This window comes from Myotis daubentonii, chromosome 6, assembly GCF_963259705.1.
Source record: "Myotis daubentonii chromosome 6, mMyoDau2.1, whole genome shotgun sequence".
In the NCBI taxonomy this organism is placed as follows: Eukaryota; Metazoa; Chordata; class Mammalia; order Chiroptera; family Vespertilionidae; genus Myotis; species Myotis daubentonii.
The window spans coordinates 4,698,668-4,714,157 of NC_081845.1; the positions used below are offsets into that span (position 1 = coordinate 4,698,668).

At 44.7% G+C, this 15,490-nt stretch overlaps 1 protein-coding gene across 2 annotated transcripts in view; it reads right to left on the minus strand.

The window, feature by feature from the left end:
* The window catches only part of TULP4 (TUB like protein 4), a 146,755-nt gene that overhangs the window by 19,655 nt on the left and 111,610 nt on the right, over positions 1-15,490 (minus strand). For both annotated transcript variants that reach the window (XM_059699934.1, XM_059699933.1), the window contains 3 exons: positions 13,474-13,637; positions 5,251-5,475; positions 4,027-4,261 (listed from right to left, as the gene is read on the minus strand). In XM_059699934.1, the coding sequence (XP_059555917.1) occupies positions 4,027-4,261; positions 5,251-5,475; positions 13,474-13,637 (624 nt within the window). The remainder of the gene's footprint in view (positions 1-4,026; positions 4,262-5,250; positions 5,476-13,473; positions 13,638-15,490) is intronic.

Below are 15,490 nucleotides of genomic sequence, written 5' to 3' on the forward strand. Positions count from 1 at the left end.
ATTGTAAAGGCTCCACCCTCATTGCCTAGTCACTTCCCAGAGGCCCCACCCCCTAATCTGGTCACACTGGGTGTTAGGATTTCAACACAGGAATTTGCGTGGGGGGTGGACACAAGCATTCACCACTAACTTTTGAGTTGTCTCCCCAAGCAGTGTATAAAGTCCATGAGGGAAGGAGTTGCCTGTCTTGCCTCGTGCTGTAACCACAGAGATGAAAACAGCCCCAGGGACAGTAAATACTGCCTGACAGAAAATGGGATCTTTGTTCTGCTGCCTGTGCACCCCACACCAACTGCAGCAGAACCCTGAGGTGTGGGGTGGTACTGATGATGCTAAAGCTCTGAGGGATTCCCCTGAGCACACCAGGTTGTGGACACCATTCATCTAGGAGCAGAGTGGGGACCTCCCACAGCATGGTTAAAGGGGGGTGTGCTCTCAGAGCACATGCCCTGAGCCCGCTTGTCTGCCACTGATCATCAACACAACCAGCGATCCCGTCACCACACAGACCCCCAGGCTGGGAGGCCAGGGCTGGTTGGCCAGATGTACCTCTTAGTTCTACAGAGGTGGTATCATCAATTTATTGTGGAAATTCTGGAGCAAACATCCATGTTGTAGAAAAATATAAGTTGGGATTGCCCTTTGAGAACCAAAGTTTGAACTATCTGAGGCTTCACATCCCAATTTTATCAGTTTTCAAAAATGTGCTTATTTCATTTAAATTGAAGGCTTTTCAAAATATGCAACTGAATCAGATATATTACTATAATTTTAAAAAATCTTTCAATGCAGTTTTAACAACTTCAATATTTAAAATTCTGTCTTAGTTTGCTCAGGCTGCCATAACTGTGTGACTTACACAGAAATTTATTTCTCACAGTTTAGGAGGCTGGAAGCTGAGATCCAGGTGTTGGCATGGTCAGGTCCTAGCGAGTGCTCTCTTCCTGGCTTGCAGGCAGCAGCCTTTATACTGTCTGCACATGGGCTTTCCTCATTGTATGCATGGAAAGAGAGATCTCTCTTCTTTTTCTTACTATACTACCAATCCTACTGGATGGGGACCCCATGCTTAAGGCTTCATTTATCCTAATTACTCCCTAAAAGCCATGTCACCCTGAGGGTTAGGGCTTCAACATGTGCAATCTGGGGGGACATAATTCAGTCCATAGCAAGCTCTGATTAAAGGTTCCTTTTGAAAACTTGTGGATTTTTGCCTATACACACACACACACACACACACACAAACACACACACATATATATACACATATATATTTAAATATATATACATTTATAATATATATATATATTTTTTATTGGGACTCATGCTATTATCAAAATACACACTGGTAATTTTGAGGAACATTTTGTTAAGTTACTTGGAGGACACTGACAACAGTGGGCCTCAATCGTTAGAGCATAAGTCACCGGGTGCCCATTATGTTACAGATTTCTAGGCCTCACCACAGCCCTGCCGAACGCACAGAAGGGGCAGAAGGCCCAGAGCCTCCCGGGAGGGGGGAAACAGTGATGTGGAGGCTTGACTTAACCAGCTTCTCCTCAGGAGACGCTCCTGGCTTCCCGGAGTCAGGAATCCTTCCCTCCTCTGAACCAGTGTCCATGGCCCATTTAGCTGGCCGTTAGTCATATGCTGCCACCTGTGACATGTCTTCGATTCTTGTCTTGAGATATTTAAATCTCGACTTTTTTATTGAACTTTTATTTCTTTTTTTTTTAAAAAAATATATTTTTATTGATTTTTTACAGAGAGGAAGGGAGAGAGATAGAGAGTTAGAAACATCGATGAGAGAGAAACATCGATCAGCCGCCTCCTGCACATCTCCTACTGGGGATATGCCCGTAACCCTGGTACATGCCCTTGACCGGAATCGAACCTGGGACCTTTCAGTCCGCAGGCCGACGCTCTATCCACTGAGCCAAACCGGTTTCGGCAAACTTTTCAACTGTTAGGCTGTCTTATCACCCAAGAGGGATTATACACTGCGTGAGAGCAGACACACCTGGTATTTCTTCACGACCACAGGAGACTCAGGATAGTGCACCAAGCTGGCACTGAATACGTGGTGTTGATTTGCTTTGCTTTTCAACGTTTTCAATATTTTAATCACAAAAATAGAGCATCCCTTTCCCAAAGGACTGTTAACAATTGAATGAGGGGGTGTGTGGTGTGAGCTGAGTGGGTGAGCATGAGGAGGAGGAGGCAATGGGCAGTCCACCCTACAGCACACGGCCTGCTTCTTCTGCCCTACGTTTTAGTGGGAACATTATGCACCCAGGGACAGAAGCAAGCTATTCATGTCAGTTCCCTTCAGCACTTAATGTGAGTGTGGGTTTCATATAACTGTATACATGGGAGGAACCTTACCCACAATGACACTAGATAAGAAGGTGTGATGAGTGCGCTGGTTTAGTGCCTTTAACACTTCCTTCCCTCCTTCGGTCACCTCTAATCCTCAATGACTCCTTTCTTCCTTCATCCCCTAAAAATCACATTTTCTTCTAAATTCACACCCACAGCCCTTCCGGTTTGCTCACTTTGCTTCCTTCCTCCCCGCTTTTCGCTGCCTCCCTATCAGCCCCCTTTTATTCTACTCACTCTCCTTGCTCTTGATGTACTAGTTCATTTATAATATATACATTATATATATATTATAGTACATCCCTGATGTACTAGTTCATCACACGAGTCAAAAGAAAAAATAATCCAATTGAATACTGGAGTGGTTAAATGAGGCCAAGGCTGAAAAAGCCATTGCACTGTGCCGCTAGGATAACTCCGGTCAGACCGGAGGTCACAGTAGCTTCAGGGACATAACCAGGGGCACAAGCCAGTCTATGGGAGAGAGGATGAATGGGAGTTAGGACGGGGGAAGAACAAGTGTGAAACTAATGCAAACAGACCTCATTTAACTCATGTTATTTCAAGGTCAGGTGCTTGCCAGGCACTGGGGATATAGAGATGACTCCGTTCCCTCCCGCAGGCCCTCAGAATTTGGGGACAGACAGAGCCCCAGCCTCTTGGGATCTCAGCAGCCAGACTGACAGGGGACAGGCACAGAGGACATGGGAGTGCAGTCTACTGTCAGGGGGTGGCAGAACGTTTGAGCTGGCAGGTACTGCTGACAGGAGCTCAGGCCTCAACGGGCACTGGCTGAGGACACTGGGCAGAAATAGTTAGTACAAACAAAAAGAACAAAGTTCTTCTGTCTAGGGCATCGGTTCTCAACCTGTGGGTCGCGACCCCTTTGGCGGTCAAACAACCCTTTCACAGGGGTCGCCTAAGACCATCCTGCATATCAGATATTTACATTACGATTCATAACAGTAGCAACTTATAGTTATGAAGTAGCAATGAAAATAACTTTATGGTTGGGCCACAACATGAGGACCTGTATTTAAAGGCCAGAAGGTGGAGAACCACTGGTCCAGGGGCTCACAAAGCAGAATCGCACGGACAGGTGAGCAGGGAGCACCCTGAGTACATCCGCCGAGTAATGAAGCTACAGAGGAAAGGGCTCCGGGAGGGAGAAGTGTTCATCAAACAGGATCTTTATGAATGAGCAGGGCGTTTTCCTTGGTAGTCAGTGACAAAGCAGTTCACAGAGATTAGTGAGGGACAGAGCAGCCCTGTGGCAGGAGATGAGAGCAGGCTGAAGGTTTGGAAATTTTAATTCTATCCTTCCTTTGAGGTGGGGGCAGGGACAGACCTCACTATTACAAGCAGGTGGTCTCAATAGCACATTGAGGCCCTCAATGACCACTACCCACTCCAGAGCCCTGGGCCAGCTTCCCCTTCACTGACAGCCCCACCACATGGCTTATCATGTGGTTGAAAGTCCCATCAAAAAGTACGTGTAGAGAATTATTAACTTCCACAGGCATTTGGAAATGGAATAGCTCCGAGGATGTCCCACGCCTGCCCACATCCACATGGGCATTCTCTTTGCCTGGGCTGTCAGGAGCCACACGGACAACTAGCGCCAGTCCCTATGGTGAGGGAACCCACCTGATTTGCTATCCGTCCGGGGGTCCATGATGACAAACTCTGGCCGCAGCTTGCTGATACGCCGCCCCTTGAGGATGGGCACGAGCCCGCCCAGGTACTCCAGGTAGAGTGTGTAGCATGGGCCTCCCACCTCTGGGTCATCCTCCGTGCGCTTCATGGTGCAGTGCAGGCGCTCGTTGCCGGCAGAGGGGTAGCTGACAAAGTCTCGCATGTTGTTAGGGTCTGGAATGGGGGGCTGAAGGCAGTAGAGAAAAAAGGGAGAGTGTGGCTCACTGGTGACTCTGACAGAACACTGCCTGGTGGCCCGATTGGGGTTAACTACATGGCATGGAATAGTGATTAGTAACTCTGGGTGGACATCAGAATCTGCTGGGAGCTTTTAAAAACACACACCTGAGCCAGGATCCCACCTCAGACAATGAAACTTCAATCTCTAGGGGGTGGGCCTGGCCATGTATATTGTCTAAAAACTCCCCAGGTAATTCTAATACTCAGCCAGGTTGAAAGAAAAAAATTATAACAGATTCTAAAACTCTTGTGTTTCAGGAAAAAACGTAACCCACAAGTCAATCTAATACTTAGAAGCAGAGACAGAATACAAAAAAGAGAACGCAGAAAAAAACCCAAGGTTAGGGGGCAACTCAGACCTGAGCAGCACCTGGCGGATACAGTCCACACACTATAGCTGAAAACAGAGCCGTTTTCAGGTTACAATCAGTATAGACGTCTGGCAGCGAGTGCCGGGAGGGGTGGCTCCTCCTCAGCACAGTGTGAGGATGGCAGGCCCTATGCCCTGACTGGCTCCATCTCGGCCATTCCCGTAAGAAGCTATGGAGGAAGTTACCCAACTTTTAGGGACATGTTTCCTGCTTTCTCAGGTGGGAATAATGGCAGCATCTGCCAGGAAGTCATGAATGAGTAAGGCAGCTGATCATCAGGATGACATTGAGCTCGGAGTCCTGCCTTTGCCATGAGAAAGCTGATGTCCATCACACGAGGCGAATCTCTGGTGGACACACTAAAGATGATGCACGTGTGGAAGGACGTGCGGACGCTGCAGAGCCACATACCTCCCCCCACCCCTACCCCCGAGACCTGTCGGAGCAGACCTGACTTCTGTGCTGCTGCTCTGGGACTCTCCGCCTCTTCCCTGTCTCTGCCCTCCTCTCTGCAAGGGTGAGGAGGAGGGGGGAAGAAAGGGGGGGGGGAGGAGGAAGGCTCTACCTTGATGGTGGGGATGAAGGCAGTGGAGAGGTAGGAGCAGAGGCGAGGGGGCAGGGTCAGCTTGCTGACATCCTTGTCTTCTCGCAGGGCACTGGCGATGGCCTGCTGGCACAGCAGCTGCAGGCTAGACACCCGGTGCTCCACACGCACCACGTACAGGGCTGGTCCCGAAGCCATCAGCAGCCTAGAGTCCCGGTGGCCCCAGCAGATGGAGATGATGGGGCGCTGCCAGGAAGTGAAAGGCAACCGCACATAAGCTTTCACTCTTGTAAGCAAAGAAAGATCATGCATGCCTGTCTCAAGCAAAATAAAGGGACTTAATAGTTTTTGAGAGTATTTGTTTTAAAAAGTACAACAGAGAATCCTCAATACTGTATTATGAAAATTCAGGACTTTCACTGAAAAGCAGTTAGATCCTCAGGCCAGAGTATAGATAGAGTACTGGAATCGTTTTACAAAGTTCCTGTTCATATATTACCTCATTTAATTTAGTGCCATAAAACCTAATGTAGCGACATTTCTACCAGAAGATGCAACAGGTTTGGGGTACAGCAATCCATATTCATTCCTTAAGCTCTGATTATCTGGACCCGCAAATAACTGTGGTCCAGTTCCCATGGCTTGGGCAGGTGGAGAGGAGGTGGACCAGATGGCCCTTCCCTTTTGTCCTGACAGACAAATCGACACTGGATTTGGGGCAGGAGCTATGTGACCTGGAGGCTATCACAGAACCCCTGCAAGTCTACTCTCTCGTGAGTCTGTGGGAGTACCCACAGTGAGCATTAAAGTACATGGAAGATGCCGAAATGCTCCCGGGACCACACATGTTAAGTCACTGCTATTCTCAGCCATCCTCAAGCTGATGGGTCTGAGAGAAAGTAGAGAGCTAGCTGGAAGGGGGGGGGGGGGAGGACACAGGTCCTGTGGTGGCCTCTTAGGGGTTGGTGGCCATCACTTGCTTTGAAAAGGCAGGCTAATATCCAAATGTGCAAGTAGAAACTGCTTGTACTGAAAAAACTCAGAGCTCAGGGGTGCTGTCTAAGTAAGATTAGCCAAGGAAGAAAGCAAGAGGCAAAGGGCTGTGATGGAGAAGCAGCGAGAGAATATGTTCATTCCGATCCAGGCAGATGGAATTCTAATTTAATGAGGTCTTGAGGGGTCTCAAAGATGAGAAGTGGGGATACCAGATCTTTAATATGAATGACAGATAGGAACAGAATTTTCACAACACTTCAGCAACAACATCAAGATAAAAGGAGCACATGAAGACACTTGCTTAAAATAGCCCCCAGGGTCAGCTAATCCTGGTTTCAACTTCAAAACAAACTACGGGCTGAAGATAATTCAGCTTTCATTTCCATCACAGAGAGGCCAGCTGCAGCACCGAGGAGAACCAGGGAGCCTGGAACTCAAGTTTGGGGCTTCCAGAAACTTCCAAGATGGGCCTCCTTACAAGAGGAACCCCACACAGAGAGGGAAGACCCCGTAGAGGGGCCTGTCACTGCTGAAGACAGTGTAGACGACACATAAAAATACACAAACAATTTTCTTTGGTATCATCAGTCCCCCACAAGTGCAGGTCAGGACAGAGGTTCTGTTAGTACCAAAATTGTGATTAATCTTAAAGACATACCACTGCCCCCAAGTGTCTGTATCTCCCTCTCAATGCCGGTGCTGAGCCATTAAATAGGAATGCAGGTTTGTTACTCTACTGCCACAACACCATGGAACAGTGAGGTCAAGGGCCAGCTTCAACCCGAGGGCATCCGAAGACACACCAAGTATCTCCTAGCCCTCCCCCTGCCCCACCGAAGAGGCCATGCATTTGTCCAGTCATTTATTCAGTCACTGAGCTGCCAGGCAGGTTTTCAGTAAAGACCTGTTGGTTGTGTACAATGGGCCAGACAGACTCTAGGTATGAGAGTAAGATAAAAGCCGGCCCGAGTGGCACTGAGGTGGGAGGGGAGAGAGAAATAACTTAGCATCTGCCCGGACAAGTCGGTAATGTCCGGTGGTGAAAGTGCTGTGAAGTAAAACTAGCCGGGATCAGGGCGAGACAAAAGCGGGGTGGTTTCAGCAGAGGCCCGACTGAGATGAGGGAACTTACTGATCTGTTTTCTAACTGGAATGAAAGCTTCCTCACTATATTACTTTTTGTATACAGTAGTGAGTTGGATGAAGTCTTCTAAAAAGGTAAGAGAAATACCAATCCTTCCATATTAAAGCGAAGCTGATCAGGCTGGATTAAAGTTGACAACAAAAAGAGTCAAAGAGAGAGAAAACTGGCTCAAGAGCAAATGCACTTCCAATGTCTACCAGCCCCAGCAGAAGGGGCCGTTTAAAGTTTGTACAAGAAAGTGCACAAAAGGAAAGCTATCTAGAATAGCTCACCTTCAAACAGGCTACGCTGACGACTGGTCACCAATGAACTATGTTGGCTGGAGCCATGGACAGTTCTGAATATTAAGTTACGATGATTTGGCACCAACTACGTTAAATAAAAGCTAGCTCAGGATTCAGTCACCCCAATCTCAGCTTTAAAAGAATACACCATTTTGTGTTATGTAAGCAGAGGACCGGGAAGGACTTCCTCATCTATTCACAACAAAAAGGAAAAGCACATCTATGCAGCTTCATGAGAACAGACAGAGCTAATCCTCAACAAAAGGAGGCAAGTACACTTTTGCTAAAGGATTCTGCTTCAAGAGTACAAGTCTATGAGCACAAATGCAATCTCTCATTTGATTTTTCAGTTCCCACACCCACCTTCTTCTTTTCCTTCTCTCTTAATTTTTACATCAGTGATTGAACCTTATAGAACATAAGGTAACTCCTCCCACTTGCTTTTAATGCAAGAAAAAGTTCATAAAGCTAAAACAAAACAAAACAAAACAACTGACCAACGAACAACCCAGACCCAAATTACTGGAGCCAGCAAGCTTCAGTCAGCAGTGCGAGCTCTGAAAACCTGTGTCAGATGATCAGCTATGCTATTATTTATAGATGGTCACAGGGAAGAGATAATGAGATCAATGACAGGATTTTAAATTACAACAGGTAGGAAGGGAAGGACAATAAATTATAGCATATTTCCTTATAAGCGCTTCAGCCACAGGCACAGCTATTATGAGCAGATCAGGAGAATCAATTTTAAGGCCGAGGCTGCGCGAGTTTGAGTTGGCAACGGCTTTGTGCGCAATAACCTACAATCTAATTAACTTGGAAATAAATTCTCCAATCTAAATGGCATTACATTCTTTTTATAAACAGTTCAATAAATTGCCCAATTTCCTTCCTGCTATAAGAATGTCCCTGCCTGTGGACCCCATGAGTAGCATAGCACAGATAACATGTGATTTTAGAATCATCCCAGGCAAAGAGAAAGTTGGTACTATATAAAATTAATATTGTATTTGATTTTTAATAGCATATATTTAATTTTATATTATTGAGGCAATTTTTTCAATGGTTGTAACAAACCTTCAAATGAAAAAAGTAATTAATGATTTATTAAAATGCTGAGACACTGTATAGATACTTTTCTCCAAAGAAAGATCAGCCAAGCCCCTCTCTTACCCCCAAACCCAGTTTAAGTTCAAGACCCATGATACTTTCATGTCAGCGCTGATGAGAACTTTTGCAATGGTTAAGACCATCAAGTCTCTATTACATTCTAGGCACAGTGAAGATCACAAAATAAAACAAGTAGACAGAAAAGTGCAGTATATGCCAGCGGTATAAGGACCCCAAGGTTTCATAGAGAAGAAGGATGGAAATCGTTGTACAGATTTACAGAAGAATGTGGCTGGCCTGGCGCTAAGGAGGATGGATTTTCCCAAGCTGAGATGGCAGGAAAGAACATTCCCTGGAGAGGGGACAGAATGCTGCCCCGAAGGGTGCGCCCCGAGTCAGACAGAATAGTGGACATAACTGTTTGTACTTGGGTTCCAGCACTGCAGTTCACAAACATTCTAATAAACACAACAGTCTTATTAACTCCGAAAGAGCTGAAAATTCCCATCCTCTCCTACTTGTCCTCCAGTTAGGCTACAGAGAGCAAACTGGTATGAGATCTGATTGAGAGGGCACACAGCCTACTGGCTCCTACAACCAACAGAAAGAAATAAAGAAAGCATATGATGACAACTGTCCATCCATCAATCCACTGAGTGAGTATTATTGAGCACCTCCTATGTGCCATGCAATACACTGGCAGAAGGGTCAAATTGTCAACAAGGTTAACTCTCCTTAATCCCAAATGTGCAGGGACTCCAGTACCTATGTTCACTTTCTCACACACCCTGGCATCATAATAATGGCCTCAGCTTGACTTCACTTTAGCTCTTCTCTGGTTTGTTTGCTTCACTTCTAAAATAGGAGGAGGAATTTCTATCCAACCACAAGTCCCCATCCTATTTCCATCACTTCCTGTTGAACATGCTTTATCATGACCTCATCCTTCCCAGTCCCAGGTCATAAGGCATCTACCTACCTACCCAGATTTCATAACATCCCCAGTAGTTCTTAAATCTTCTATATATTTTTTTGGTCTTCCTGCTGCATTATTCTTTCCAACTTCTAATTTTAGGCAACCTGTACCCCTTCTGCCCCTAGGGAAGGCATGGACAGCACTGACTCAATTTAAAATCATACTGTCTAGCTTTGGCTGGGACTTAATTTCAGCTTATTATCTTGACCAGCTCTTGTGTCATATTCCTGTATCCTAGCACTTAGAGCAGGGGTCCTCAAACTTTTTAAACAGGGGGCCAGTTCACTGTCCCTCAGACCGTTGGAGGCCGGACTATAGTTAAAAAAAAAACCATGAGCAAATTCCTATGCACACTGCACATATCTTATTTTGAAGTAAAAAAACAAAATGGGAACAAATACAATATTTGTATTTGCATGTGGCCCACGGGCCGTAGTTTGAGGACCCCTGACTTAGAGCACCAGCCACACAGCAGCCCCTCAAAATATGTTTGCTGGGCACTTGAACAAATGAGTGAACAAATATGCATATTTGCCCACAGAAGATACTGCATTGTCAAAAGATATATTTAAATTCTGTAACTCAACAACAACAAAAACACACCAAATAATCCAAAAAATTGGCAACCCTGGCTGGATAGCTCAGTTGGTTAGAGCATTGTACTGATATGCCAAGGTTGCAGGTTTGATCTCTGGTCAGGGCACATACAAGAAGCAACCAATTAATGCATAAATAAGTAGAACAATAGATCGATGTCTTTCTCTCTCTCTCTCTCCCTCCTACTCTCTATAATCAATCAATCAATCAATCAATCAATCAATCAAATAGCCCTGGTCAGTGTGGCTTAGTTGGTTGAGCATCGTCCTGTGCACTGAAGGGTCACCAGTTTGATTCTCGGCCAGGGCACATACCTAGGTTGTGGGTTTGATCCCTAGTCAGGGTGCATGCAGGAGGCAACCAATAGATGTTTCTCTCTCACATCGATGTTTCTTTCTCTCTCTCCTTCTCCCTTCTTCTCTCTCTATAGTGAATAAAAATATTTTTAAGTAAATAAAATAAAATTGGCAAGGATCTTGAAGAGTCATTTCTCCAAAGAAGCACAGAAGGCCAACCAATAAGCTGATGAAAATGCACATGAAAAGATGCTCAAGGTAACAATCAGGGAAATACAAATAAATACCTCACACCCATAAAACACACACACACACACACCAGAAAATAAAAAGTGTTGGCAAGAATGTGGAGAAGATAGAACCTCTGGGCACTGTTGGTGTAATGTAAAATGGTGCAGCAACCATGAAAAACATTATGACGGTTCCTCCAAAATTAGAAATAAAACTACCAGAGGATCCAACAAGTGTCCTGGGTATTTACTCAAAAGAACTGAAAGCAGTGTTTCAATACATATTTGTATATCCTTGTTCACAGCAGCATGAGACCTAAATAGCTAAAAGGTGGAAGGAACCCAAATGTCCAAAGAAGGATGAATGTATAAAATGGTGTATATACACACTGAGTGGCCAGATTATTATGACCACCTGACATTTGTAGGAAAATTAGCTATAATTTCGCGCTGAAGTTGCTAGAGGGCCAGACCATTATAAATAGGGAAGAAGGTTGTTTACCATGACAGAAGTGATTTTTTTCTGAAGATACGGGTAAACAACGTGATTTAACATGGTTTGAACGTGGGCCAGATTATTATGACCACCCCATCAGTACTTCGTTGGGCCACCTTTTGCCTTCAATACTGAGGCGATTCTTCTTGGCATTTACTCCACGAGATGTTGAAAGGTGATGCGAGGAATCTGACACCATGCCTGATGAATAGCACTGTCCAGTTCTGTGAGATGTGATGGTTGTGGAACCAGCTGCCTGATGGCTCTTTTAACTTCGTCCCACAAATGCTCCATTGGATTGAGATCTGGTGATTGTGGGGGCCACCTAAGCAAGGTAAAGTCTCCCTCATGTTCTTGAAACCACTCCTGCACAATACGAGCACCGTGGCATGGCGCATTGTCTTGTTGGAAGAAGCCATCTCCATTGGGATACGCCATCAACATGATAGGATGAACTTGATTAGCAATGATACTTAGGTATGTTGTGCTATTCAGACATTGTTCCACACGAATTAAAGGGCCCAAACCATGCCAGGAAAACATGCCCCAAACCATAACACTGCCCCCACCAGCTTGAAGGATTCTACTCATGCATGTGGGGTGTATGCTTTCATGCTGTTTCCTCCAAATTCTCACTCTGCCATCTGCACGATGCAGCTGGAAACGTGATTCATCGGACCACATGACTTTTTTCCAATGCTCGACTGTCCAATCCTTGTTCCTGTGCGAATTGGAGATGTTTTATCTTGGTAACTGCAGACAGCAAAGGTGTTCAAACAGGCCTTCGGCTTCTATATCCCATACGATGCAGTGTACAGCTAATTTGCCTATAAACGTCAGGTGGTCATAATAATCTGGCCACTCAGTGTGTGTGTATATGTGTGTGTGTGTGTGTATATCCCATGTTCAAAGGCTGTTAAATCGCATTGTTTACCCATATCTTCAGAAAAAAATCACTTCTACTGTCGTGGTAAACAACCTGCTTCCCTATTTATAATGATCTGGCCCTCTAGCAACTTCACCGCAAAATTATAGCTAATTTGCCTACAAACATCAGGTGGTCATAATAATCTGGCCATTCAGTGTATATATACATATACATACACATACACATACACATACACATATACATATATATGTAATGGCATATTATTCAGCCTTAAAAAAGAAGGAAATTCTGGCATATGTTATAACGTGGATGAACCTTGAGGAGAGGTTATGCTAACTAAAATTTTAAAAAGTCATAAAAAGACAAACACTGTATGATTCCATATATGAAGTATGTACAATAGTCAAGTGCATAGAAACAGAATGGGATAAAGTTTCAGTTTTATAAGACGAAAAAGTCCTAGAGATTGGTTAGACCACAATGGTATATACTTCACACTACCTAACTGTACACTTAAAAATGGTTAAGATGGTAAATTTTATGTTATGTATATTTCACTATAATTTTTTAAAAAGAGATATTTAAATAATTAATGCCTGCATCTAATTACAAAATACCCCAATATGGTATACCTGCCTCTCTAATGAGCTGGGTAAGGTTAGGACATAAGTCCTTAGTTTGTTATCAACCCATCAATCATCAACGCACTCGCAGCTCTCTGTCCAGTACACCCTGCTGAGGATTCCATCCTCTGCCATACCAGACCCGGACAAGAATGAATGGCCTAAAGATTTCTGGACCATAAAAACAAACAGAAAGGGACCCACCTGTGCACTTTCTCAAAGACATTTAAGCTTTTAAACACTGTTTAACAGTAACTTAGCTGAAACATAAAAATACATTATTGACTTAACATAAAATTGGAGTAAATAAATTAAGAATGAGCATTCACTTCTGCATCTTCTGATTTCTACTTCAGACTGATAATAAACACCAGGTCACTCTGCTTATTGTCCATTCATTTGACTGTATTTTGGTTAAAAAGCAAACATGTCTTTCTCCCTATTTTTCCTGGTTCATGCCTCATAATTTAATTAAAGTCAACAAAGGATTGAAATCTGCCAAAGACAATTACAGTGAGTATAACCAACTCACGACTCTTCCATGAAGACTGGGGCACACTAACACAGGGCATCACAGTGAGTGCCCCCTCCCCACCTCCTTACTTGCACAAGTGTGTCCAGTGTGAAGATGTGTTCCCCACGAACATTGTAGAACTTGACCATGGCACTCTTCAGGAGATGGCCGTTGGGAAGGTCACCAAGGGTTTGCCGTTCCATACCAGCGACTGCCAGAAGGTCTCCCTGCATACACCACTGGGCCACCACCTCTGAAATCACAAAGAAGAAACGGCCTGAAACATACTTCTCCCTGAACTTTCACTTCATGGTAAGTAGTTTAAAAAAGAGACGCTTAACAAATCCAACAGTGGCTCTCCCCTTTTCTCTCATGAAGACATTAGCTACCTATTTCTCTGAAAACAATACAGACTCTATTAAAAACAGGTGCTTATGACTTAGCAAGGAATTGCAGTGCCCCTGAAAGATAACTAAATCAGTCAAAGAAAATACAACAAAGCTGGCATGCTAAATACCTATCTCCAATGCCAGCAATTCCATAATAGGACTTGCAGAACTCTGAGAGAGCAGGCAAGATAATAAAACCTACGATGTACATCCTCCGTGCTCTTCCCATTGTTGTGCCCCGCACCAAGAGATGACTCCAAGAAGTCACAAATGCTGTAAGTAAATCCTGAGCAAAGCCTAACTACACTCATGTGATTTCTATGCAGCCCTGGGCAGGTCATACTCAGGCAAAGAACATATCTGCACACGAAGGCCCCAACTCTTATCCAACAGTGGACGATGTTGTGGGGCTTAGGAAAGAAGATAAATACTTCTACTAGGTGGTAGTGTTGTCAGAGAAATGTCCACACTGGAGATGCGATGCCCTCCCACCAGCCTTTCAGTGCCTACAAGAAAGGCTATTAAATGATTTGTCTAATCCCAATGTTAGCCAGTTACTTATTCTTGCTGGTAAAATCAGCTGTTGTACTAATAAGATTTACAGTACAGTTTTTCTCCCTCAAGACCCTAAGACTGTCTGCGGCTTATACAGAGATCCCGGAAGCCTGGAACTCAGGGGCCCATTCTGCAGAGGCTGGACAGGGACATGTGTAAGAGCTGGGTCTAGAATTCAACAGCCTCTAAGCGCTAACAGGTCACACGTGAACACGGCCTCTCTCTTATTCATGTGCGGTACTGATGCTGACATTAACACCAGCCACTCTGAGGTCACCACAGAAATTAACTTCCTTTGAAGACTAGACAGTGGCCTCTCCAGACCCAGGGAAGCCAGAGCTCATTCAGCAAGTCAGCCACAGACAGAAACCAGAGACAGAGGTGGCAGAGAGCTGAGAGGAAGGAGTTATAGACAAGCACCCAGTGAAATAATACATCGAGAGAACGCATCAATAAAAGGAGCCCCCCACCCCCCTTTTTCATATAAGAGGATATGAATAAGGTGGAGCAAATGAAAGATAACTTAAAAGAATCAAGTACATATCCTGGTGAATAGACTTTTACAAAGATGATAGGGGAAGCGAGAGGGCTTGTGCATACACCACAGTGTGCTCTGGACCAAATGCCTCCATCACTCTAGTGAAGAGCCTTGTCATGACACTGAGGTGACCTTTTCTGGATGGTTCCTTTGTAAGCACAAAGATGTCAAAAGAAGGAGCACTAACACTAACAGTAAAAACAAGAAAAAGATGAGGCCTACGCTTGTCTACGGCAGCAGCATCACTGCAAAACCGCAGAAATAAAGACACAGCACTTCATTCCCGAGGCTCCTCAGCTGACCCGCTTTGGTCAATGGGTGAGTGGATACCGGCATCACTCTTTTGCTATTTATTCATTTTAATAACATTCTTTGCATTTTGTCTTTTACCAACAGAAAAGTAGGTTGTTGCTCCCGCAGGGCTGACCTAGACACAGTCACATTCAAAGGTTGCTCAAAGACGGGCCCTGAGCACTCAAGGCTCTTAAGACACTTTTGGAGCCTTAAACATTTTGTTTACTAGGTGTGAACTGTCTGTCCTGTTGCAGAAGACCCCAGGAAAACCAAGCGACGCTTTGAAGAAGTGGAAAGACACTGTTTTAATTACACCGGCGGACTCCGGGG